Raw genomic sequence first — 24,960 nt, forward strand, 5'->3', positions numbered from 1 at the left:
GTCACAGCGTTCTCTTCGTCTCCCTCCGGGTTGGAGGATTAGATTTTGCGAAACCGATTTGCTCCACAGAAAAATCTTCGCCCCCTCATTTGAATTAAAAATACCCCAAAATAAAAACAAAGGTAAATCCAAAGTCTACGAAATATGGAACCAAATTCTACAAAGTGTCACAAAATAAAACACTATTACAAAATAAACTGTGACATAAATACATAAATAAATCTTGAAAATAGTAAATCTTGAAATAAGCTCCAAATAATTATTTTGTACAATTTTTTTAGATTTATTTTTAATTTTATGGACTCATTTATTTACTAGATGGAATATTCATTTATAAATAACAGCATTTATTTATTTATATACATATGAAACAGCTTTCCATATTATTTAGCCTTAAAAAAAAGCTGAAGTACAACACAGTAAAAATGCATTTATATTAAATCAACTAACATTTTTTGCTTTACAAACTGCTTTACTCTTACTCCAGATGGTTACCTCAGCCTGAAAGACTTTCCATGTTCTGTGTTCAGTATGTTAATTATACTCCATTTTCTGTAGAAATCACCATCAGATCCTATAAAACTAACTGACTGATGCCAACATGTCAGCAACAACATTAATCTACACAGTTAAAGATCTGAGTTGTTAAAAAAAATCACAGAAGTGTGTCTTTCATCTTGACCACTTCCAGGGTAGCCATTAGCATTAGCATCTAAAGCCCCCCTAATCTGGATTTATACTACATGAAGATGGCAAGAGGGTCATCTACAGCAGCTAAGACAGTAACTTCAACCATTTTGATAAAACTCTGTTTTCAGGCGCTGCCGCCTCTCCTCTGCAGCACTGACCTGGTCCAGGGCTGATCTGGTTGTCATAGAGGTGGATGTCTTCGCCGCAGGCGATCGGTAGGTCCTGTCCCTCCTCTCGGCACTCGCTGTCCTCCTCTTGCTCCGCCTCCCGCTGCTCTGGGGACACAACAGCAAAAGATTTGTGGTTACCAAACTCATGCACATCATCATTCACTATTAACTTTCAAAGTTAATATTTAGCAGTTTACTCGCATTGAATAAAGATAATATACAATTATGGTCTTGAGAAAGGGCTAGGGTTTCTTTATTTTTTAACCAGAGAATTTTTGAGGTTAAAAAATTTATTTGCTTTGTAAAACTTGGGAGTTCTGGAAAATACATTTAGAAAAATCAGGAAAAAATTAGAATAGAACTGTGCAATTTTTCCACACTGTGTATCTGTCATTTTTATCTGATCTTCATTTGTTGTACTTTAGGTTCAGCTTTCCTGTTGTTTTGAATTCAAGAAATGAAGGTAATTTGCTGGAGCGTGAAGTCTCTGTGGTTCAAGTTAAAATTTCTCATTGAATTAAAACGCTTGTTGACACTTTATCCATCTCAAAGAAAATGACATTTGCGTTGCACATGAGTTGTCAACAAAATGAATGAATATTTGTTTATGATACAGAATTGGTCCAGACCTCAAACAACCAGCATTTCATACTCCTGTCTAGATCCTGAGATTTCCAGCCATGTCCCCAGAAGCAGGAAGACATAAGATGTACAAAATACAGCATAACAGAAAGAGGAAGATTTGAACTCATTACTCTGTTTTTAGCTGTCATGTATTTACATGTTGTCACAGATATTTGTCCAAACTCTGCAGCAGGAGTTGAAGCTCCATTTAAACTAGAGGTTCAACAACACAAATGTAAGATTTTTAAGAACTTTTAAAGACCATTATGAATGATCTTTATCATGAGAGAAATGAACAAAAGAAAATTGCAAATAAATAATTTGTACAATTTGGCAACAGAAGTGAAACAATGGCTAAGAAGAACATTGTTCAACCAGCTGGCAATAAATTTTACACTCACCCATGATGGATGTGAAAAACTAGCTAGCCTACCTAAATAAGGGTAAGAAAAGTGTAGCTACCCTAGCTAGCTTTACTCTAGCTAGCTAAGTAGCTGGTTTTTTTTTTGGGGGGGGGGGGGGGGGGGGGGTGTTACATCCATAATGGGTAAGTGTAAAATTTATATTTCTAACTGGCTAAATGTCTCTCCATAGAATATATGAGGGTAAATAGTCCATCCACAATAACATTAAATATTGTGGTTCATTTATTTAAAGTCAGTTTAAATAAGAACTTAATTTTAGATACATGAATTTAAGAAGTTTTAGGCGATGTGGATATCCAGTAAACAGCAAACCCTACTCCCACACACCCCTCCACTAAATTCAAATATAAGAAGAAGGAAGCTAACCATGCAGACTTAGCTGAGAAGCAGCGCTTTCAATGCAAGTGTGCATTTTTAAACAATATTCAGCTTAGTGTGCTTCTAATAAGACCAAGGAACACAGCAGACGGGTTAGGAGACGTTTATGATGTAGATAGGTTATTAAATAATATACCAAGATTTAAAGATTCATCCCTTTATGTGAAAATGAAAATAAATAGAAAAACTGACTAAATCACAACGAGCCTCCTAAACTGTCAGGAAGACAACAAGAAAACAAATGTGGCCTTTATGGAAGAGGGGTTAAAGAAAGACATAAGAACACACAATGCCCACTGTGAAACATGGTGGTGGCAGCATCATAATGTAGGGAACGTTTTTAAGCAGGGACAAAGAAACTGGTCAGAGATTATGGGAGGATGGATTAAGATAATATAAAGGATAATCCTAGAGGAAAATATGTAAGAGACTTTAGAGGTCAACATTTTTTTAAAAAAATAGCAGTTATATAAATTAGATACATGATTTCGAAGAACTGAAATAAATGTGTTTTTCTCACTAAAGCAAGGACAAGGACATATTTCTTTTAATCTGCTCTTCATGGGCTTTCTGTCTGAGGAAGATGTTTAGAATCGTTTCCTGGCAACAAGCCGATTAATGTTTGGTGTTGGGGTCTGAGCGGAGGGAATCTGGAGAGTACTTTGGAGGTGTGGATGGCTTCTGTCTGCCGTCTTGTTCATTTTCATCACACTGTTTGCATCAGCAAGAACTGCCAAACATGGACAACTTATGAACAACCTGGAGCAGAAGACGGGACATTGAAGACGGGAAGAAGAGGGGAAACTGTGCAGAACCCATGGACTCTTACTGTGCCTTGAGTGTTGTTGCACCGCCGTCCTATAGACACGTTGCAACATGACATCACATGGGCAAGATCCCGCCCCCAGCTCCCTGCTGGGAGGCAAAAAGCTGCTCGCTGACAATGACTACCATTGGTTTTAGCTGACAACCTATCAAGATAACACGCTGACTCTTTAATGTAGGTGTGATGTATAAAAGAAATAGGATGTCATGCTTTGCTACTAATTGTCAACACTATGACAACTAGATAAGGTCCAAAGGAATCACATTTCGTTGTCAGGAAAAAGTAAATAAATAAATAAAAAAGCGAGGAGGGGGGAATTATGACTTTGACAACCTTAACATGTAGATGTGCTGTGGAATTTGGTGTGTTTCAATTCAGTTAAGTAAAAAAACAACCCACACACCAACACTCAGAAACAGGTATTTAAATGAGCTAATCCACCACCGATGTGTTCAGGCGATCACTTATTAATAATCACAAAACACACATCAAGCCTGAAAACATCATTCTGTAATGGGCTGAATGTTCTGTTCTTTGTGTGGTAAATATTTGAGTGTCTTCTGGCGTTGAATCCTGATGTAACGGTGGCGCTGTTGACAGTCGGTTGCTATGGCAACTGGTCTGTGCATCGCATAGCCGACACAGAGAGTGAGAAAAACAGAAGAATATGAATGTTTTTAAGTTGTTTTTCACTGGCTTTTATATGTTACGTTCCCTTTGGTGGGTGCGCTGCACTTAATAATACCCTCAACTCCAGGTTCTTTTTTTGCCCTCCAGAGTTGTGCATGCACAACATTTCTGGATGTACAGCAAAAATATAACATGTCTATAAGCTCCATCTCAATGTCTGTATGCGCTCTTCACGTCAAAACCAAATGGTTTACAGTCCCAGGCCGTTTTTTTTATTTTTCTTGCACTTCAAAGTAAGTGAGGCACTGTGTGAACTCACTGTGCACTGCGCTCAGCTCATCACCAACAGGTGGTAACTTGGTTTGCCATATTGTTTGGCACAAAGTAGATGTTGCAGCGCATTGTGGGTTATGTCATTTAATTGGTAAAGAAAGATCTAACAAGGCACTTTACTTGTAAAGTACATATCAGGACTAGGGTGATTCAAAGTGCTTGAATGTAAAACAGCAAACAAGCAAAAATATTACATTGCAAAGTAAGCAAACTACAGTTTAGTATTCCAGCTATTATGAGTCAAAGGCTTCTCTAAACAAGCAGGTTTTTAGTTTTAATTATATTTCAGTATGATTGCAGTTTCTGGATGTTTGTTCCAGATTAGAGGAGCATAAAAAGTGAACCTGCTTCTCATCGTTTGGTTCTGGGGACGTAGACTGGAACCAGAAGACTTGAGAGGTCTGGAAGTTTGATACAACAACAGTAAGTTTTTAATGTATTGTGGAGTTAAGCCATTCAGTGATTTATAAACCAACAATAGCATTTTAAAGTCTATTATCTCAGTGGAAGGACTTTAGAACTGGGTGATATGCTCCATCTTCCTGGTTTTAGTCAGAATGCCAGCAGCAGCGGTTTGATTTTTGTTTTTTTGTTGTGGAAAACCTGTAAAGACACTGTTGCAGTAATCAATGCAACTACTTTGTAACTTTGTCTTTATGTGTCTCTGAAGGTTCAGATCAGAGTTAATCGCTACACCCAGATCGCTGGTATTTAGCTGGAATAACTGAAGCTGTGCGTTGACTCGATCAGTGGTGGGAAGTAACGAAGTACAAGTACTTCGTTACTGTACTTAAGTACAATTTTCGTGTATCTGTACTTTACTTAAGTAGATTTAATAATGGATACTTTCTACTTTTACTCCACTACATTTAACAGTAAGTATCTGTACTTTCTACTTCACTACATTTCTACATAGCGTTTCGTTACTCGTTACATCCAAGACGCATTTCAGTTTTTTGATTTGTTCGTTAGTTTGAAAGTATCCAATGGCGAGAGCAGAATCAGTCCGCTGAACCAATCCAAAGCGGGAAATAACCATTAGGCCCTCCCTCAAGAAGAGCAGCACAGTACGCAGGACCTGCAGAATCATTAACTCCCAGAATGGAGTCCAAGGATAGTCATCCTCCAGAAGACCTGCCCCACCCATGGCCTTATTTAAAAGATTTCTTTGAAATAACTGGGTCAAAAAACGCTTCCTGGAGATTCCAATGCCGCCTTTGCCTTCCCCGAAAGCATGAAATTCTATCTTTCAAAAATTCACCATCAAATTTAAAAAAACATATTGAGGTAAGTTAAGTTGCTAAACGCTATCGATGTTAAATTAATTTGTGTTAGTGAAGTTTTATGTAATCTTAGCAAGCTTTTTGTTGAACTCGACTGCAGTAAATAAATACGATTACTGTATATTGTTATAAGCTAGCATGAACTTGCAAGTAACAGTGATTACTGCGGTCGTGTCTCCCGCCATGAATGTTACATATAAGTTGACGCTAAACTCCTTCACGTCCTGGTTATTGAATAAATGTTAGCGCCATTAAAATAATCTCCATGTAACAGTTACAGTCATATTCAATAAATTAGAATATGGGTTCCAATGAGACGCAATTGTCGCAAGTCCGGCGACATTGGCGGACATGCCCGCCCACAGAGTCAGCCGTACCCCCCCTGCCTGGAAGGTGTTTATTGTCAGCCCCTTTCTGTTAACAGTTCTCTCAAAATAGCTGGCAAAAAAGTTAAGTTCATGTTTTGTTAGGACGAAAGACTAGATGTTTCCAAATCGCTTGATGTTTGTTAGGTCAGTTTAAAGTCCCTTTTTTCAGGGAAACAATTTTCTTTTGAACGTGTTTATTTTGAATTAAATAAAACATTTCAAAGGTATAATAATTTCTCTCATTTTGCCTAATTACATGTAACCCTGCAGGTCATCCCTGGAATTCTGATGCATAGAATAAAATATCTAAATCTAAACTGTCACAGGGGGTAAACACAATAAAAACATGCTTTATCTGCAGCATTGCTCATTAAAATGGTACATTACTGATTTATTAAAACTAAATACGATAGGTACACTTAATGACATTATATAAGCCGTTAGGTATTATGGTCGGCAAGTACTTTTACTTTTAATACTTAAGTAGTTTTAAAAGCTTGTACTTTCTTACTTTTACTTAAGTAAAATAATAATGTGGTACTTTGACTTTTACTTGAGTAAATTTTTGTCTGTGTATTTGTACTTTTACTTAAGTACATTGTATGAGTACTTTCTCCACCACTGGACTCGATTGATAATCTTTTGGCCCAAACATAATAACTTCAGTCTGTTCAGTGCTTGAATGGGTTCATGGTCACCTGGTGACATCGTAATGTACAGCTGTGTATCATCTGCATCGCTGTGGCAACTAATATTATTACTTGTTATAATATGAGCTAGCGGGGGCATGTAGATATTAAATAAGAGAGGCCCCAGGATGGAACCCTGGGTGTCATTATTAATAACACACCTATGGAATTATCTTAGAAAATAAAACAATGCGTCTCAGCCTGGATGCGGCCCAGAGGACCTGAGCTTGACAAAACAAATCCAGTTGGGAAATTGTGTCAGCACTTGAAAATTGATGTTCTGAGATGCTTTCCATTCAGCCTGACTGAAAACGACGACAGAAAAAAACATTTCTGTCTCCAGAAGTGCAAAGCTGGAAAACAGTTGTAGTGACGGTGAGAGGTAGTCTTACAAAGTATTGACTCAGAGAGGCTGAATGCAGAAGCATGCCACACTTTTCAGATATTTGTTTGAAAAGAAAAAAAAGATAAAGTATTATTTTCCTTCCACTACACTGGCTTGTATTACTCCATTAGACTAGATCTCAAAAAAATGCAGTTCGATTTGTGTTTGTAATGCAACAAAATATGAAAAAATATGAGGTAGAAATCCTTTGGCGATGCACTTAACACTTTATTTCCCTTAGTGAAGCTGAGTTTTAAAGAAAAATACAAATTGAGATGTAAAATCGACGTTCTTCGAAATCAGCTCTCAGTGATGCAGTAGGGAAAAAATTGACAAACTGTATTATAAAGATGCAGAAAAGAAATGTGGAAATGAAGTCAGTTTACAGAAAAAAATTGATTTTTTTGTGGTTAGATATGTCAGACAAAAATTTTTTTTAAATCAAGGCTTTTTTTTGGATGTCTAACGTTCAGGTATTTTGTCTGGTAGAGAATTTCAGAGGACTCGCCCTGCAGCCGTTCTGTGTGAGTCATCCCAATATCTCCTCGTGACACAGGAGCCTTAAATCAAATCCTACAGTAACTACCCGGTTCCCAAATATCAGCCGGCCATCGTCGTGATGTGACGCTAACAATCTCATACTTGTGCTCTTTATCTGCTGACCTCATCTGTGAGAAGGCACCAATTTCAGTGTATTTAGTTTGTCTTGCATCAGGACGATCCCTCAGCGCTTGACATCAGCTGAACCTCGCCGTGTTGTTGCCTTGCCTGCTTCCCCCTCCGAGCCTCAGACCCACCGGCTGACGCTCCGACTTTCAAATCACCTTGTGTGGGAGCAGCTACAGCTCACCAGCAGGAACCCTGGGTTTGTTTCAAAATATAATAACGTCATTTCAGCAATTTTGTTATTTACTCGCATATTTTCTTACTTTAGGTAGATAATTCTTTTAAATCTGGGTTTTGTCTGACAACCTTTTGGCCTGAACAGAATATTGAATCTGAACAAACTGCATGTGAGGCTAACCCCACTAACTCTGTGCTAACACAAAGTGTGCAATATGTGGAAGGAACGAGGGCTGAGGGCTTCGTTTTGTTTGATACGGTTCAAACGTTTTGCGATGTTCCACGGCCGCCTTTGAGGTGAGTTGGAGCGGTGACATTACGCCGACTCCCACGCCGAAGCATCTTTGCATCATTAAAAAGTTTTAAACTTCTGCGATTTGCGTTCTGAGAACAGAATTAGCTCCATATGCTGGAGAGCAGCTGCTCATATATGGTGTTTGGAGTGTATCGCAGTGACACACACTCTTAACACTCTCACAAGATGTGTGCTGTAAAGAGGAAGTAGCACATATAGAACTGGTCAGATGCTTACGCATACTGCATTTTCTGGCTTTACTGATATGAGGGGTTTGTATGAGGGGTCAGTGTTTCCCCAAACATTATCCAAGGAATGTTCTGTTAAATATATAGGCATTCAAGACAAGTATTTTGTTTTTGTCAAAGGTCATTACCAATCTATTGTTCTACAGACTGATTGCTGTTGTTAAAATGAAGTAATGGTGCACAGTCTGCACATATTTAAAAAGCCTGACTGATTTTAGCGTACACTGATTTGTTTCTGTAGCAAAAGAGTTGCAAAGCTGGCAACAGTAGGCTGACTATTGTAGCTCTCTCAGGCCCTTGTGGTGGTAGAAAAGACTGGTGGCTTGAACCGATTGTTGATTGCCAAAATTATAGAAATTGGGAATGATCAATCTGCGGAGCCCCACCAAATAATTCCCCCCTACCCCCAGGCTAAGACCCTCGAGGAAACACTGCTCACAGTGGACGAATGAAGGAACTTCTCAGTTAGCAATTCTGGATGTTTTGAGTAGGCCTGTCATGATAGCAAATTTTGCCAGAAAATTAATTGTCCCAGAACTTATTGAAATAAATGATAATATTGGGGGTTTTTATAGACAATTTTCAAGAAATATAATGGTAATAATGGAAGAATAATATAAGAACACTTTCTCAAAGGTAGATAAACTTTAAATTCTGATGAACATTTAAACATGGAACTGGAAGACATTTTAAATATACAAAATAAATAAACAAAACAACAGAAACAACAAATTAAATAAATTCTGAAGTCTCTGTAGACAAAATTATCTTTCAAAAAAGGATAGTTGAGACCAAAGCACCGGACTGAAGACCAGTTTTGGTAGAAAGAGAGAAAAAAGAAAAACAATAAATCAAGCAAATGAAAATTGTTGCGTTTATTTTAGTTTATCATGTGTTTAATTGATTTATTATTTATTGTGACAGGCCTAGTTTTCACACTTGATGGACTCTGTCCGACTGGGGCCAACATTCGTATTTCTGGTACAGTTTTGCCTTAATTACAGCTCTGAGTGAGTTGTTCTTCCAGCAAATGGCATGTTTTACCAACTGTATAATCCAGTTAATGATTAATCGATTACTAAATTAGTTGACGATCAACAATCGATTCAACACGATTAATCCGATTAGTCATTTCAGCGCTAATGGCGTTCATGCTAACGATGAGTTTGTGTAAACCACAGAACCTGCGTCACGGAGCGGGTCAGAACCTTACAGGTGGCCTAGAGAAAAACCTTTAACACGCTAACATGAGTCACTGTTTGGTCGTCGCATACGTTTGCTCAGAATTGAGCTTCCAGACCAGCCTCTGCTAATGATCCCCCACGACGACGACGGCGGGTAATGCTTACATACCAACAATAATGTAATTGCATTCATATTTTTGATAAAAGGTTGCCTAATAAAGACAGCCACGCTCATCTGCAGCAGGGGGCCTTCCGCGACTCTGCTGAGTGAATCGCTGTATTACAGGAAGGGGAATAATTGGCTGAGGGAGACAGGGAGATCCAACGCAAGTATATTCCATCTTGACTGCTATGGCTGCACATACTAATTGGGAGTCTCTCCTTGGCTTGAAGGTAATGAAACTGCTGTTATAACAGACAGAAAAGTTCATTATTTATATCCAAACGCAGCGCAGAGTGAGAGCTGGGAGCGGTTTTTGTGTCTGCGCTGCAGTTTCAACGTCTTCTTTAAACGGGAAGATGCACATCTGTGGTAAATAAATTGTCTTGGAAATGCATTTTATTGCAACAAATTAGAAAACTGGGATCCCATTCAAACTTTAGCTCAATAGAAGAGAATATTATCATTGTAACAATGAGATTTGGGTGCAATTCTCCCAATTCTTTTTAAGTGAAAAACAACGTTTTACTTAAAAAAAAAAAAAAAAAAGACTATTATAACTAAAATTTTATCATATGTTTGCACTCATCTCTTGATGAAAAGATCAATATTTTCACCCCTATTCTAATGCATTGTTTTGAATTTCTGTTTTTGATGCATCAGGCTCACCCATTTCTTGAAAGAAGTATCCATTCTTGGACATCCCAGATGGAGGCGCCTCTGCAAGAGCAGCACAGGAAAAGAAAGAGTGTTTATGGAAGGAAATCTGATCAACAATAAAAAAAGACCCAGGATACAACACCATTTGTTGTAATTATGTGGTAATTGTTAATATGGGAAACAAATAGGCACCATTATGTTGTCTTTTGTGTGTGTGTGATTTGGCTCTGGTGTGTACTCGGAAACATTCTGCTTATTTGAAATGAAAACCTCACACCTTTGAAAAACAAATAAATAAAATTAAAAAAATAAAATAAAATTTTGTTCATTTAGTCAGAACCGTGAAACAATCTGCTTTCTGGAGAACAGTAACAACAAACACACTGAGCAGAATCAGCCAAAGAGTTGGTTGTTTACTAAGGCAAATGTCACCCAAATCAGACTTATTTTATGGAGGGTTAAGTCGAATAATTGTGAACACTCAGATATATCTGCTTTTTGTTTTTGAGTCAGATTTGAGCTTCTTCCCAAATCTGCCTCGTATCCAATCTGTTTGAATGCGATTCCAGTGGGAACAATCGAAGCGGTTTTGATACACTTTCCTTACACTGTCACTTTCCTTCACAACTGCGGGCCAGCGGGAAGTGTTAGTAGTTAGCAAGATGGACAACAGCTGCTACAGTAATCTGCCCACCCGTTGCCATCCAATACCACCCAAACAGCCCCACTGCTTCTTCACAGAGACTGTTCACCTCAAACAAACTGGTAGAATGCCAGAACGTCCCTATTTTTATTTGTGGGATTCCTCCTCACAGCCTGTTGACACATTAACCCATCAGCATCATCATAGTATTTATATTTGAACAATTCTCCAGAAATTATTAAAATATAAACAGATGGAATTTGATACAGAATTGTTTTCAATAAATGTTCTATTTGTTAAAGCTCTTCTTTCCTTTTGTCACTCACATAATTTACACAGAATCTGTAGATTGTGTTTCTGAATTAAAAATCGTTTCTGAATCAAATCCTGACCCTGAAAATCGGAATCGAATCGATGTTCACTGAAAGATTTGCATCTCTAATTACTCACTGAAGTTGAGAACATATCAGTGAAGCAGTATTTTTGGTGATGAGCTTTACTTGTCTCACCTTTTTCTTTCACTTGTGACAACAAAGAACACGCATTCATGTTTACATTTCAACTTTGAACTTGTATTGGAGGCTTATGAACAAACCGATGCGAAACAGAAAAAACAAGGAATATTATTGAGGAAATATATATATTTTTAATTTGTGCAAGTTAAAAATACAAAAAATTAAACTATTATGCTGCAGTTTGGGATGCAGTCCTGTCCAGTTTGTGGTGAATGCTGCCCATAAATCCATCAAATTAAACATGCATGGAAGTAATTGCTAGACCCAACGAGTTATGAACAGCTATGAGTGATTTCATTCCCTCCTAGTTTAAGGTCACACTTTAATCTTTGTGATATTTCAGCTGCACGCCATAAAAAATAATAAATAAATAAATAAATAAAGTACTTCATTAGTATCTCAACCTGTTGTTCGGTGCATTGCGAATGTGAGCTAACATGTTGTGTGCTCCAAACAAGAGCAGTGAAGAAGAGTCAAATGTGTCATTAGGCCTGTAACAATAAGCAATAAACCAATTAATAGCACAATAAATTAAAACAAGCTCAATTTCTATTTCCATGATTTATTGTTCTTTTCTGTCCAAAACTAAATGACTGAAATCTTCAGTCTGGTGTTTTGGTCTCAACACCCTTTTTTTTTAATCCTACCCTTTGTCCTAACCTTTTTTTTGTAGGACAATTTTTTTTTACAGACTTCATAATTCATGTTATTTCTTGTTTGGCTTGTTTTGCTTTATTTGTTTTGGATATTTAAAAAGTCTTCCAGTTGTAGTGTTAAATGTTCATTAGAATGTAAAACCTTTTAAAAGTCTTTGAAAGGAGAAGACTTGTACGTTTGTATTTCACATAACCTAGTGTTACTGTACAGTAAGGGTGGGCGATACACTTTAAATTTTATCCATAAATCTAATTTTTTGTTTTTAAAGATTTAAATGTTGGAAAATCTTGATTTTTTTCCCCCACCGGTGCACGTCTCTGGTTTCCATAGTGATGTTATCCCACCCTAGAACTGCCATCTTGTTTGACAAGCTTGTGTTACAGCTGCTATTTATTTAGACTTTGAAATCGGGTCAACTCAGGTAAGGAACAGTTGAAATAAAAAACAACTTTTATAGATATTTAAAAACTTTTAAAGACAAAAAATGATATTTACTTTTATGCCCAGTGCTACTGTACACTAATTCATATTACATTGTATTAAAAGTGAAGGTTTATGAATATTGCTTTAAGAAAATAATGTGCAAATGCCCAAAAGTGGACCTTGTGCCGCATACCAATGATTTCATCGACATTATAAAAAAATACTGCAGGGGGAAACTGGTCTACCAAAAACATTGCATCAGTGCTCCCCTAACCTGCCCTATCTCCACATTCAAAACAAGAAGAAACAGATAAAAAAACGAAAACTAATTCCTTTATGAAAAACGGTCAACAGAAATCCAAGGACGTCAGTCCGTTGATATGAAAACCACAAAAGCAAAATATATACAACACACAAGCCCATTCTTTTCATCACTAAAGGTCTCGACTCCAGGAAAATAGTCGGTGATAATCCACAGTGAGCTTTGCTTCCAGGCAAGCAATCATTTTTGCGAGTGTAGTGTGTTTTCAAAACGGTGAATATCTCGGTTTGGAATTAAACCTATAATCTGGCAGAGCCCTTGATTACAAATGCAGTGAAGTAATTTAGAGTACAACATTTTGGAGTGTTGGCTGTGAATGTGTGCAGCATGTGGATGGCACAAGGAGGCGAGGCGGACAGCGGGGGAAGCTTTGAAGGTTATTGAGACGTTGTGAGCATGTTCAGGGCAGAAAAAGTGATGGCATGTTTCACTGTCTTTTCTTACATGTTACAGCAGTGTGTTTGATCAGATGTTCCCAACAAAACAGATGTTCCCTCTTTTGACCTCTGAGGTCTGAGCCATGCCAGGCAAAATTACATCCCTTCTATTTGATTTATTCGATCGGAATGAAAAAAAAAAAAAAAACATGCAGCAAGATAGGCCGACTAATCGTTTGGGATTCAAATTAGGCAAAGATAACGTTTGTAGCAGAAGAGAGTCAAATTGATTGCAAAATTTATTCAAAAATCTTATGGCTGGTATCACAGATTTACACAGAAATAATGTCCAAATTTGTTGCGATAAGGGGAACACTATCCATTATTTCACTACCTTCAGTATTGGTGAGCTGTTTTAAAATGAGGTCAGACGACAACTACAGCACCGTTTTATCCTTTTAGCCTATTTCTGTCATGAAACATGCTAGATTGACTGCTGGCAGCCTTTTGCAAATTTTCGGGTTAAAGGTTTAAATTCTCATGTGCAGAAGTGTCAAACGTAATCACAGAGGAGCCCTTAAACATGAACGCTGCTGTGGGAACAAATAGTAAAGTATCCGTCACTGATGCATTTTACCCAGTGATACAATTTTCTGAGTAAATATTCAAGGTCAGAATCATTTAAAGGGGCAATATGATTATTGTAGAATTTTATAGCATGATCAAGGAATTAATGTTTTATTCAAGGTTCATAAAAATGATGCATATATATATAATGACTCAAAAGAAACTTGACTTTATAATTTAACACCTTGACATTCGAGTCACGATAACAAATTTTGTTGGAACTTATTCCGATAAATAATAATATTGTTATTTTGAGATCCATTTCCAGTAATGAAGAACACATCCTCAAAGATTGATAAACATTAAATTCTAATGAACAAATATCCAAAATAAATCAACAGAAACAGCAAATAAAATCAATTATTAAGTCTCTCTGAACAAAATTGTCCTTCAAAAAAAAGAGCCAGTTGGGACCAAAACACCTGACTGAAGACTTTTCTCATCCAGTTTTTGATAGAAAGACAGAAAAGAGAAAATTGATGAATCATGCAAATGAAAATGATTGAACATGTTTTAATTCATCATGCGATTGATTTATTGCTTATTGCAACAGGCCTATGAAACATTAAGTGGTCTCTTTGTTCCATGTTTTGATTATACTGCTCAGCAACAGGTAAACCTACTCTACATCAGTCTTGGATGGATATTTTTGTTACATCTGTCCACATACAGCTGTGTGTGTGTGTGTGTGTGTGTGTGTGTGTGTGTGCCCGTGTGTGTGTAAAGTGGCGGTAATCTCGCCTAGAGCACCAGCATGGTGCGAGCCAGCTCTGGATATATCGATAACAAACCTATCTTGTTATTCAATAAATGTTCTTATTATTCTTTTGTAGTAAGTGGTAACAGACGTAGCAAAAAGGGAAAGACAAAGCTGAGCAGATAAACTATCATGAGAGCAAAATAGGAGGAAAATAAAACAACACTATTTCAACAAACATAATTCATGACACAGAGATCGCAAAGGCAGATATGCCAAAAGCTGCGTCTTCACATATCTGAATCCGGAGTTTATTCCTGTGGCTCTCTGTGCCAGTTTCCTCTGAATGCTTTGGCTCTTTGAACTGTGTCTCGAGTGTTGTGATCAGGAAGATTCATCTGTTTTAGTTGCATTAAGCTGTCTGGCACTGTTAGATGCAGGGAGAGATTTGGAAAGGATTTGAGGAGAATACATACTATCCCTGTGACTTACTTTGCCAGATCGATATAAATAGAGCAGTGGCATTTCTGCTGTTTGACACGAGACTTTGATTGTTTTTTACCGTCATCAAATGAAGAGCTTTGTCTTAAATGGGAGTGTTCATGGGAATAGAATTAACTCAAGTTTTGTCATTATTTAAAAAGCAGCAAAATATTTTTTTTCTCTTGAGAAAATAAATACTGTTGAGTTTTTAACACCAAATGCAAAATAGCAAAGTTAAAGACTGTGCAACAAAATAATAGTGCAAAACCTTTACTGGAATAAACTCACTGCCCTTAATACCCAAACCTGACTGACATTTTAATGCCTGGGTCAGTAAAGCACACAGACACTGGTGAAGGCATTTTGTGATGGTAAAAAAAAAAGCCAGAAAAATATCATTTCTATATTGACGTTTTGTAAATGATAAGATGCAATCTGAAAGGGAAGGGTTAGCAAGGCTAACGTCTTGAGAAGCGGAGAGGGAAGATGGTTCTGTTCCATGTCCAATATGAGCTTTAAAAAACCCTGTTAGTTTGGATATTTTCTTCATCAGCTCTCGGTCGCACTCTTTTCTTTCGTTCCTGCGCTCCGCTGTCATTCAATCTGTTCTCCGCCATCGTGAGAAATATATATAGATATAAATCGATGATTAAGTAGGGCCCGCACCTTGGTTCAAGCCCAGGGGCCCACACCCTCCTAAGTCTGGCCCTGCTAATCTTAATATCTGTTTTGCAAAATCTATTGAGGACATTGAGAAAACCAGCTCTGGAGCATGCTGTGGTGGCGTAGGGCAGAGGTGTCAAACTCCAGTCCTCAAGGGTCGGTGTCCTGCAACTTTTAGATGTGCCTCTGCTGCACCACACCTGAATAGAATAATTAGGTCATTAGCAGGACTCTGGAGAACTGATCTACACAAGGAGGAGGTAATTAAGCCATTTCATTTCATTGTTTTGTACCTGTGGCACATCTAAAAACTGCAGGACAGTGACCCTTGAGGACTGGAGTTTGACACCTGTGACGTAGGGGTTAGCGCGACCCATGTTTGGAGGCCTTGAGTCCTTGGAGTGGCCGTAGCGGGTTCGACTCCTGGACCCGACGACATTTGCCGCATGTCTTCCCCCTTTCCTGTCAGCGTACTTTCATATAAGGGACACTAGAGCCCACAAAAAGACCCCCTGGAGGGGTAAAAAATACAAATAATAAAATAAATAAAACCAGCTCAGGTAAAACCAAAGTGTTTTATCTACACATACAACAAAACAACTTCATTTAAAGCCTGTTCTCTGTTTCAGTTTTCCCACGTGTGAAAGTGGAACAAAAATACAAGCAGGGAAGCTTGTTTTGATACGTGAACTAAATGCATGAACATGTAATGCAGAACATCAAAGCGGACACGTGTAACGGCAAACACTGCAAGGTTTGTGCCTTTGGTCTAAATTTAAAATTAGTATTTTTAGATGATTAAGTACTTCCTTATATCTTCAACTGAGGACAAATTCAGGTGTGAAGGAACCTAGATATAGACATGATTTACTAAATTATTTTCCCTACATACAATAAATGTCTATATAAAATGTGTTATCTTTTATTCATGTACTTATCTTAATCTTAATTTAAGATGCTAAAAATCTAAAAATGCAGAAAAAGAAAAAACTTAACATTCAGTGAGTTTGTTTTGAAAACTTATGATATTCTTTAAGTCAACAATCATCGCGCAAACAATATTTTACTCAGGAAGAGGTGCATAAACATGATTACTAAACACGAGCGACCGACAAAACGACTCTTCCTGCAAGTGCCGCGTCAGACCACTTTATGCAGAAAGATGCATGATAACATTTTCAAGAAAGAGGAAGCTGCTGATATGCAGGCAGGAAGTCAGAACTGGTTAGCTTAGTACATGTGTCTCTTTGCTTTCACAGCATGTGGGGTGTGGGAAGTGTTTGTATCAGAACCAGCCCTTTCATGACTGCCATACATATGCAGAAGCAAGTAAACAATTGGATCCAAACAAGTCTTTAAAGTGTGTCTTAGCGTTCGGAAAGGAAACTTTTTTTTTTCTGGATCAATCTAAATATTGATTCAGTCTAAAACGGGGAGGGGGAAAAGAATGTTCTTGGCTTTGCAGTAGTTTCTTTAAATTATTTTTTGAGTCTTTGTTTTACATCCTAACACTGACTACATGGATCAGATGTTGTGGCACAAACATTTATACAAGTATTGCACCAACTTGTGCGATTGAAACACACCCAAACGTTTGTGGTTTTGCAGCAGCTTGAGTGTGCATCAGTCTGACAAGTGATGCAGAAAGCTGCTGGATGAAGAGAGAAGTTTTCAGCAGTGAAAAGAAATTTGACTTAATACGTTCGCTCTCCAAAACATGCACGCATGTGAGGATAATTTTGATTGGTTGGTCAGAAGTAGATATACTTCAGGAGAATCATGATTCTTTGTTACATTTAAAGAGAACATCAGACTAAAATAAACTCATTTTCTGTACATATTGTGAATCATGTACATTTTCACAGTCCAAGAATTGATGAATACTGTGTGAAAAGCTCTGACTGAAAACGCTAATTTAATCTAGCAATAGGTAAAAGTAGTACGTACCTAAAAGGGGCACAGCGCCAATTTTTAAGAAAAAGCATTAAATAAAATACCATAAAATCTAATATTTTGCAGAACAGCTTTTGTTATCATGCTGGAATAATACATCATCATGTTTCCCTACATGAAGCTCATATTCTCTCTTTGGTAATATTTCAGGTTTTTGCACAGAGGCAACTTCATGAGTTTCATAACAATAGTGGTTGATTTGGGGTTGTGTGAAGTAGTTATGGGCAGTCAGCATTCTACTCCCAGTACATAGCAATGGGAAAAGTCATTTTTGAATGTCCTCTCTGCCTTTTAAGGGGATAGCCTGGATTCTTTTTTAAAGTGAGGATTGGTGAAGTTAGCAATAGCAAAATGTGTCAAATACCTGTATTAGACAGGCACTGATAGAAAGTGATAGAAATCCCTTTGTAGAAAAGTGAAGAAATCCTCAGAAGTCAGATAGACGCCAATTGATTTCAAGAATTTCTATCAACTCAAACAAAAGATGCTACATCCATGGAATATTTGAAAAATATCACCTGTGTACACTTCACATTAGACCATTTTTATCTCATCATTTTCTTGTCAGATGAACAATAGGGTGTTAAAACATGAAATGATGTCATAATGTCTGCCATCTGTATATATCCGTCTGATAAACTGTCAGTTTGCTGCAATAATATCCTTAAAATCATAAGAACATCATATCCATGAGACTGCTGCATAAGTAACACCCTGACACAAAATCAGGACAATTCATTCACTCTTGGCAGACTGGGAATGCCCTGAGGAATCCCACTTGATGGTGCAGATACTGGGGCTGGGACCATAATACCACACATACTTTGATTAGGCTGTTCACTCAAAACAGAAGCCTATTTGATTTGGGGTAACCAGAAAAAGATTCCTTCACTACAAATTAGAATCACATGTTACTAAGGTAGTTCGCACAATAAGTCATTAAAAGTCATGGCACATTGTCTGACAAAAACAAACAATAACATCCCATCATCCTCCTATCACTTCCTATTATCTTCTTCGTGGTTTTCATCAGTAGTAACATCCAACTTTTGATCATGTGACTTATGTGATGTGAAAAAAAAATGTTTCCATTGCTGTCATGCGGAATACATCTATTTCAATATTCCTGAAAAACCAAAACATCCCAGCATAAACAACTTTTGTTCAAAAAAACGTGGCTTTTTTCAAAACTGCTGTGTTTCTATTAAGAGAATTTATTTGAGTCATTTCAATTTGTGCAGTTCTATGGTCAATGGAAACACAGCTAATGCGTTTACTTGATTGTCAGAATTGGGTAATAGCTTGTTACATTTAACTGAGCAACTTTTTGGGAAAAAAAACTACTTTTAGGAGTATTTTTATTTTGCTGTTATTTTATTATGAAGTACTTCTACTCCTGAGTAAAATGTGTGGACACTCAGCCTGCTGTGAATAACTTCACTGAATGAAGAACAAGCTTGTTTTAACCAAAACTTCACCAGACACTCACCTGCAGTTTCATAAGTTTTAAATTGAATGAAATTGATTTAGAAAAAAATATTTTATTATATTATTTATGTTAATTTTTTCATTTTAGTCCTTAAAATACCAAAATTTCTACATACATTAAAATTTTTGTCCACTTGATGTGATTTTTAAATATTAAACGATGATTAAATGACTGACTTTCTTACTCTTGAGTAACTTCTTCAACTTTTTTGGTTGTAGTACTGCTCTTACTTAAATACAATTTTTGGGTGCAGAACCCACCTCTTTTAATTGGACCATTTAAATATTGATTGGTATAAAACAATATTTCAGTACAGCATTCATACACACTGAACCATTTTATATTGTGATGTCACAGCCTTAAATGTCAATGTGAGTGACAAAGTACAGTGACTGGATAGCTCAAGAAAAATATGCTAAATGGTTCTCAATTATTATTAAAAATGCTAATAATAATGTTGATGTGCACTTAACCCCTTTTAACTGGTTACCCCTACCTACTGGTTGCCTGGCTTTCTGAAGTCAGGCAACTAGTTAAAAAAGGAGTTTACCTCAGTATATGGTGAGTGCATATTTGTGGCCCCCAAGCTGTTTTTCTTTCACTACATCTAAGTTTCCATACCAATGTGTTGTGGTATTGTGTGCCATGCGTTTCCACGACAGCCTATCATGGTGTCACTTGGAAATCACTGCTGTGGCGCGAGCGGCACGTTTTTACTTCCACTTTCAGAGTGGTCGGCTGATTGATGCTTCCTTGGCAGTGGGAGCCTAGATTGGGAGAAAATTATGTGTTCCGAATTCGCCGCAAAAGGAAAAGTGGACGGTGAGAATTGACAATCGAAAGACAAAATGGACGGGACAATTTGCATTCATTCTCCCTCCGACCAGCCCGAGACCAAGGTGCTTAATTTGCCAGGAGACCGTGGCTAATGACGGTGATAAAGGTTTCCAAATTGAGACGGGCTGATGAGAGCATGCGTAGGAATTCTGAAGAAACATTTGCTGAGATAAATCCACTAAGATCGTCTTATCAAGTTGCAAGAGGGATGTTTGTTCAATCTATGACAACACCAGAAAGCAACAAAGTGCTCACTGAGGGTGATTTACTTCATTTTGATTCCTGAGATCTTCGTATCGAAAAAAGAGTTGAACTGTTTTGTGAAACTGAGAGGAACTGTTTTATTTATTTTAGCACTTTAAAAAAAATTATTCCCGAGATGCTTCAATTATTTAGAAAAATGGTGTAGGGCCTGGCGGACATTTTTTGTCAAAAAATGTTGAACAAAGAATAGATTAGAAGTTTTGTTTGCACAAGCGTTTCGTGACAGATAGCAATGGCCGATATGGATTTTTAATGGTATTGATTATTAATGGTAGTTACTGCGATGATAAATAAAAGTGATAATGAAAATTGTCTAAATTAATTATTTATGTCTCTGCATGCCTAACACAAATAATGATCTAAAAGTAAAACCTACCCTTCATCAAGTAGTCTGATAATAATGCTTTATGTTAGCATTGAACATAAAGCGGTTCAACTACACTAGACAGTGCGTCAAGTCATTTTCAAATATATTGACGTTGCTAACGCTCCAAGAAATACAACACTGTAATAAATTATTCTCCCAAAAAATATGATTCTTTTTATCATAACACATGTTATGATAGAAGATTTAAGAATATTTTCTGGTCACATGATACCAGTGCAATAGGAACCAACAATTCATATTATAGATTAGAATGGTCCAAACAAAGTCCAGAGCACTATCCAGAGGAGGATCTGTGATGGCACTTTTTGACATTAATGGGGAAAACGCCTTGAAATTGGGCCTGTGTCTCTTTAAGTCCTGCTCTTTCTCAAACTCTACCTTCAGCACGTCATCACAACACAAATAATGGCTCCTCTATTTAACCCTTTAGCAACATTTCTACCAACGTTTCACTGAGAAGTAGCTCAGCAGAATGGCAGTTCCACCAGGTGTTTGCTAATTCCTGTTAGCTAGTCTGAAGGAGCCAAGTGGAGGAGTCACTGTGAAAGGCTGTCCTTTAATATGGATTGAAAACTGCAGCTCTGAGGAGGAGCTTCATCCTTGTAGGCTCGCTGTGTCCAACCAGGCGTCTTGCACAGCTGAATGGTTGCCATGGAGATTAAAGGATTTCTCAAACATGCATGAAAGAATCAAGGCAACACTCCAGGTATCTTTTTTGATGAAGGAATGACATTAACATTATGTAAAGCTCAAGTCCCTTTAACTGACTCACATTTTTTACATTTTCATTTGCCAAACATTTTGAAAACCACGTGTCATTATCCTTCCACTTCACAACAATGCAATAATTAATAATGCTGTTTATATGGAAATGCTTTAGTTTGAATACAGAGCTGAAAATTATGATGCTATCACAATTGCAATATCAATTGGTGCGATATCCAAACTGCAAAGAACTGCTGTAATGGAAGATTTAGCTGTTTACAATACATGAAAAACCATGAACTCAAGTTCTGCATAGCAGTAGTGTGTTAGGCCTATAGGATTAACACTTCTGCCCTTCATACACACTGGTTGCATATTTTTAGCATCTAAAATCCACATTAAGAGTGAAGGAGAAGAAAAATGGAAGTCATGAATGTGGGTGAATCATAGTTAACATCACAGCATTCAGCAAGAGTATCACAAGTAGATGTTTTCCAGATATGAGGAATAGCAAAACATGTCTACATAATTTACAAAAATCCTCCAAATTAAAGTAAATATGCAGTCTGAGTTAAAAAAAAAAAGCAAATAAACAGGGCAGTAAGAGACCTGCAGGTAAATTCATGTAGAAAAGTTTGAGAGTTATCTCTAATTATGAAAATTTATGCTGATGCTCCTGTACAGACGTATTGCTTCAGACTATTAAAAAAAAAGAAGAAAAAACAAAAATCTCATCATCATGGTTTAAATCTGACTGGACGGATCTAAAAACTGCACATCTTTGATCCCTATTAATACCCGGCCCAAACCTCTGCCATGTCAGCATGGAACAGAAAACAGAATGGCCTGTAATGAAGCCGGCACTAAGGAAACTCTGGACAGAAACAACATCTAATTGCTGCACCCTGACTCTTCGTTCCTCCACAACTTTCACTTCAGTCTCCTGCAACTCAGCTTCTGTTAAAAATAGACTCGGTAAGTTTCCCAGCTGGTTGATCACTGACCATATCCTAACCTACTGGTTTTGATTTCCATAGTGCATATACACTATGTGTATATATTTAAAGGAACTGCTAACTTCAGTTTTAAGATGAAAAAGAAACCCCACAATTTCATAAATCTGGTGTTTTCATTAAATAAGAAATTAAATTAAAATCACATGTTAATAAGATTGGTCAAATGATAAGTCAATAAAAAAAAATCATAGTAGCAACAGCTACATAAGATATTTCATAAATCACCCATGGCGTTAATGTTCATCATCTATCAGCCAATCAGAGCCAGTCTTTTTCAGACGCTGGAACAACAAGCCCCGCCTACTTGGGAGTGGCTACTTCTGTGGCGTTTTGGGGGAATTATAGTTGGAGATTTTCAGAAGAGCTATAGATTCATATCCTTTTTGTGGTGACTGGCCAAAGAGGCACATGTGACGCAAAAAAAAATGTTTCCATGTAATTCTGCGAAATACGCCTACTTTGATACTGCTGAAAAACAAAATCACCTCATCCTGGAGCAGAAAGTTTAATTGGGAACCATGAGATTTTTTTTAGAAATTAGAAGTTTTTATTAAGCAAATTTATTTTCAGAATTTCAAGTTGTGCAACTTTATGGTCAATGGAAAAGCAGCTACTCTGAAATCAAACCAAACTTGTCTTTAGGCCCAGAACTCCAGCAAACTATTGTGAGAGACTTGAAGGAAACTGAAAAGGTTTCACCCAAGTTATACAGTTCAAAGGTATTTCATACCAGATACTATGGAAATGTATGCAAAGGTCTGATTTTGAAGACACTAATAAATAAATCTCTGACATATTCTTGCTACCATTCTTGTGGAGTTTAGCAACTAGAAATCTTTTTGGTAGTTGTGATCTAAAACAAGAACAGTTTGATCTGATTTTGCTACAGAAGGGAAGAAAAGTTTGAAAAATGGAAAGAAACAGCAGTAAAAATAATATTCAGACTAACTTGGGTCATGACAACCTGATGCCAGTAACTTTGGACCCTCTTATTGTTTGGATCATTAAAAATAACTTAATTTACATTAGTTTTTTTTAAAAGAATATGTCAAATTCTAAAACTAAAAACGGGGAGATTTTAAAGTGACAAGCTGCAAATAGATGCGAGACAGACGCTTGAATCCCCAGGAGGGACGAACCCTGGAATTTACTGGCGAGGTGAGGCTGAGAGTCTTAAGTGAAGAGGGCAAGAGATTAAAAGGTGGCCCCCGCTGTGTTTGTAGGGGAATCTACAAGGGCTGGGCGAGCAAAGAGAAGGAGGCTGGGCCTTTTGTTAGCTAATTGTGCCTCCGGGCTCTCCTGGCACTCGTCCTCTGGAGCTGTGGTCGCTGAGAAAACCCAGGCGTGGAGGGAATTCCTTCTGTTCCTCAGCTCCGGGCCGCTCCGCTCGTATACACGTTTGAAGGAGCAGGCTCACATTTGGCCTTTATTTGTATTCTTTTTATTCCAAAGGAATTTTAAAGGACTTCAGTCGGCGTGGTAATTGCAGAAACATTGTAAATGCCTCTGTACAGTATGTGCCGCACTGTACTTCCGAAAGCAGCAACGCCACAGGTTAAGCACATCTGCGTTTTGTAGGCTGTGCATGCCGTCCTCAAACATTTACCTGCATGGAGTTGAGCAAGCTGCAAGATTGGACCTAGACGTGGACAAAAAGGGCAGGAAAAGAGTATGTTTATTGTGCCAAAAGATGATTTAAGCACCAAAAAAAAAATCACTTTTGTTAAAAAATGGCATAAGCCAATATTTTAGGAATCTGACAAAATAACAGAATAATTGTCTGTGCTTATAATGACGATTCATGTGACAATAAGCAACAAATCAATTGCGTGATAAATTAAAATAATTTCCATTTGCATAATTTATTGTTTTTCTCTTTCTACCAAAAACTGGATGACAAAAGTCTTCAGTCTGGTGCTTTGGTCTCAACTAACCCTTATTCTTATTTTGAAGGACAATTTTGTTTACAGAGGCTTCATAATTAATTTTATTTGTTGTTTTTGTTTATTTAATTTGGATATTTAAAATGTCTTCTTATTCTAGAATTTAAAGTTGATCAATATTTGAGAATGTGTTCTTGTGTTATTATTGCGATAAATGATATTGTTGTTTTGAGAGTAATTTCAACTATTCTAATGGTAATGGCGTAACTTTTGGGGCAATTTAGTGTCCAGCAAATAGGCCTGCATATTCATCAAATTCCATTTTTTCATATTTAAATATTCAAAAAGGTTTTTCATCAAATAATGAAAATGATTTAACTTCTACAAATGAAACAATAATGGTTTAAAGATCATATGTTGATGGAAGATTTTTGCAGCTGATATGGCACCAATGATTTCCCTGATACTGTTATGGAAGTCCAGTTTCTGGCAAATCATTTAGCAACACATTTTGTACCAACATGCATTAGCAGACTGACAACAGCAATTATACAAGTTAAAATTTTACATGGAAAGAGCTTTAAAAAAGGATAAAAAGTGACGTTGCTATGAAGGCTTTGCTGCCACTAGTCATAAAAATTTTTTATAGCATTGCTTAATTAAACCCCAAAGAAGTTTTTGTACAATTTTCCAAAGTCTAACTTTTTAAGTTACCCATGTTAACATACAAGATTTGAAAAAGTTTTGAGAAATGTATAATTATCTCAAAGCATGATATTAATCATCAGTCTAACATTATTATCTCATCTAAAGTGGACTACCTGGAC

At 37.1% G+C, this 24,960-nt stretch overlaps 1 protein-coding gene across 4 annotated transcripts in view; it reads right to left on the minus strand.

Moving 5' to 3' along the window:
• Window positions 1-24,960, minus strand: part of slc4a11 (solute carrier family 4 member 11) — a 142,221-nt gene that overhangs the window by 80,819 nt on the left and 36,442 nt on the right. For all 4 annotated transcript variants that reach the window (XM_023352326.1, XM_023352325.1, XM_023352323.1 and 1 more), the window contains exons 2-3: window positions 10,201-10,251; window positions 849-965 (exon numbers count right to left, since the gene is read on the minus strand). In XM_023352326.1, coding sequence (XP_023208094.1) covers window positions 849-965; window positions 10,201-10,251 — 168 coding nt within the window. The remainder of the gene's footprint in view (window positions 1-848; window positions 966-10,200; window positions 10,252-24,960) is intronic.

Source organism: Xiphophorus maculatus, chromosome 19, assembly GCF_002775205.1.
Source record: "Xiphophorus maculatus strain JP 163 A chromosome 19, X_maculatus-5.0-male, whole genome shotgun sequence".
Lineage (NCBI taxonomy): Eukaryota > Metazoa > Chordata > Actinopteri > Cyprinodontiformes > Poeciliidae > Xiphophorus > Xiphophorus maculatus.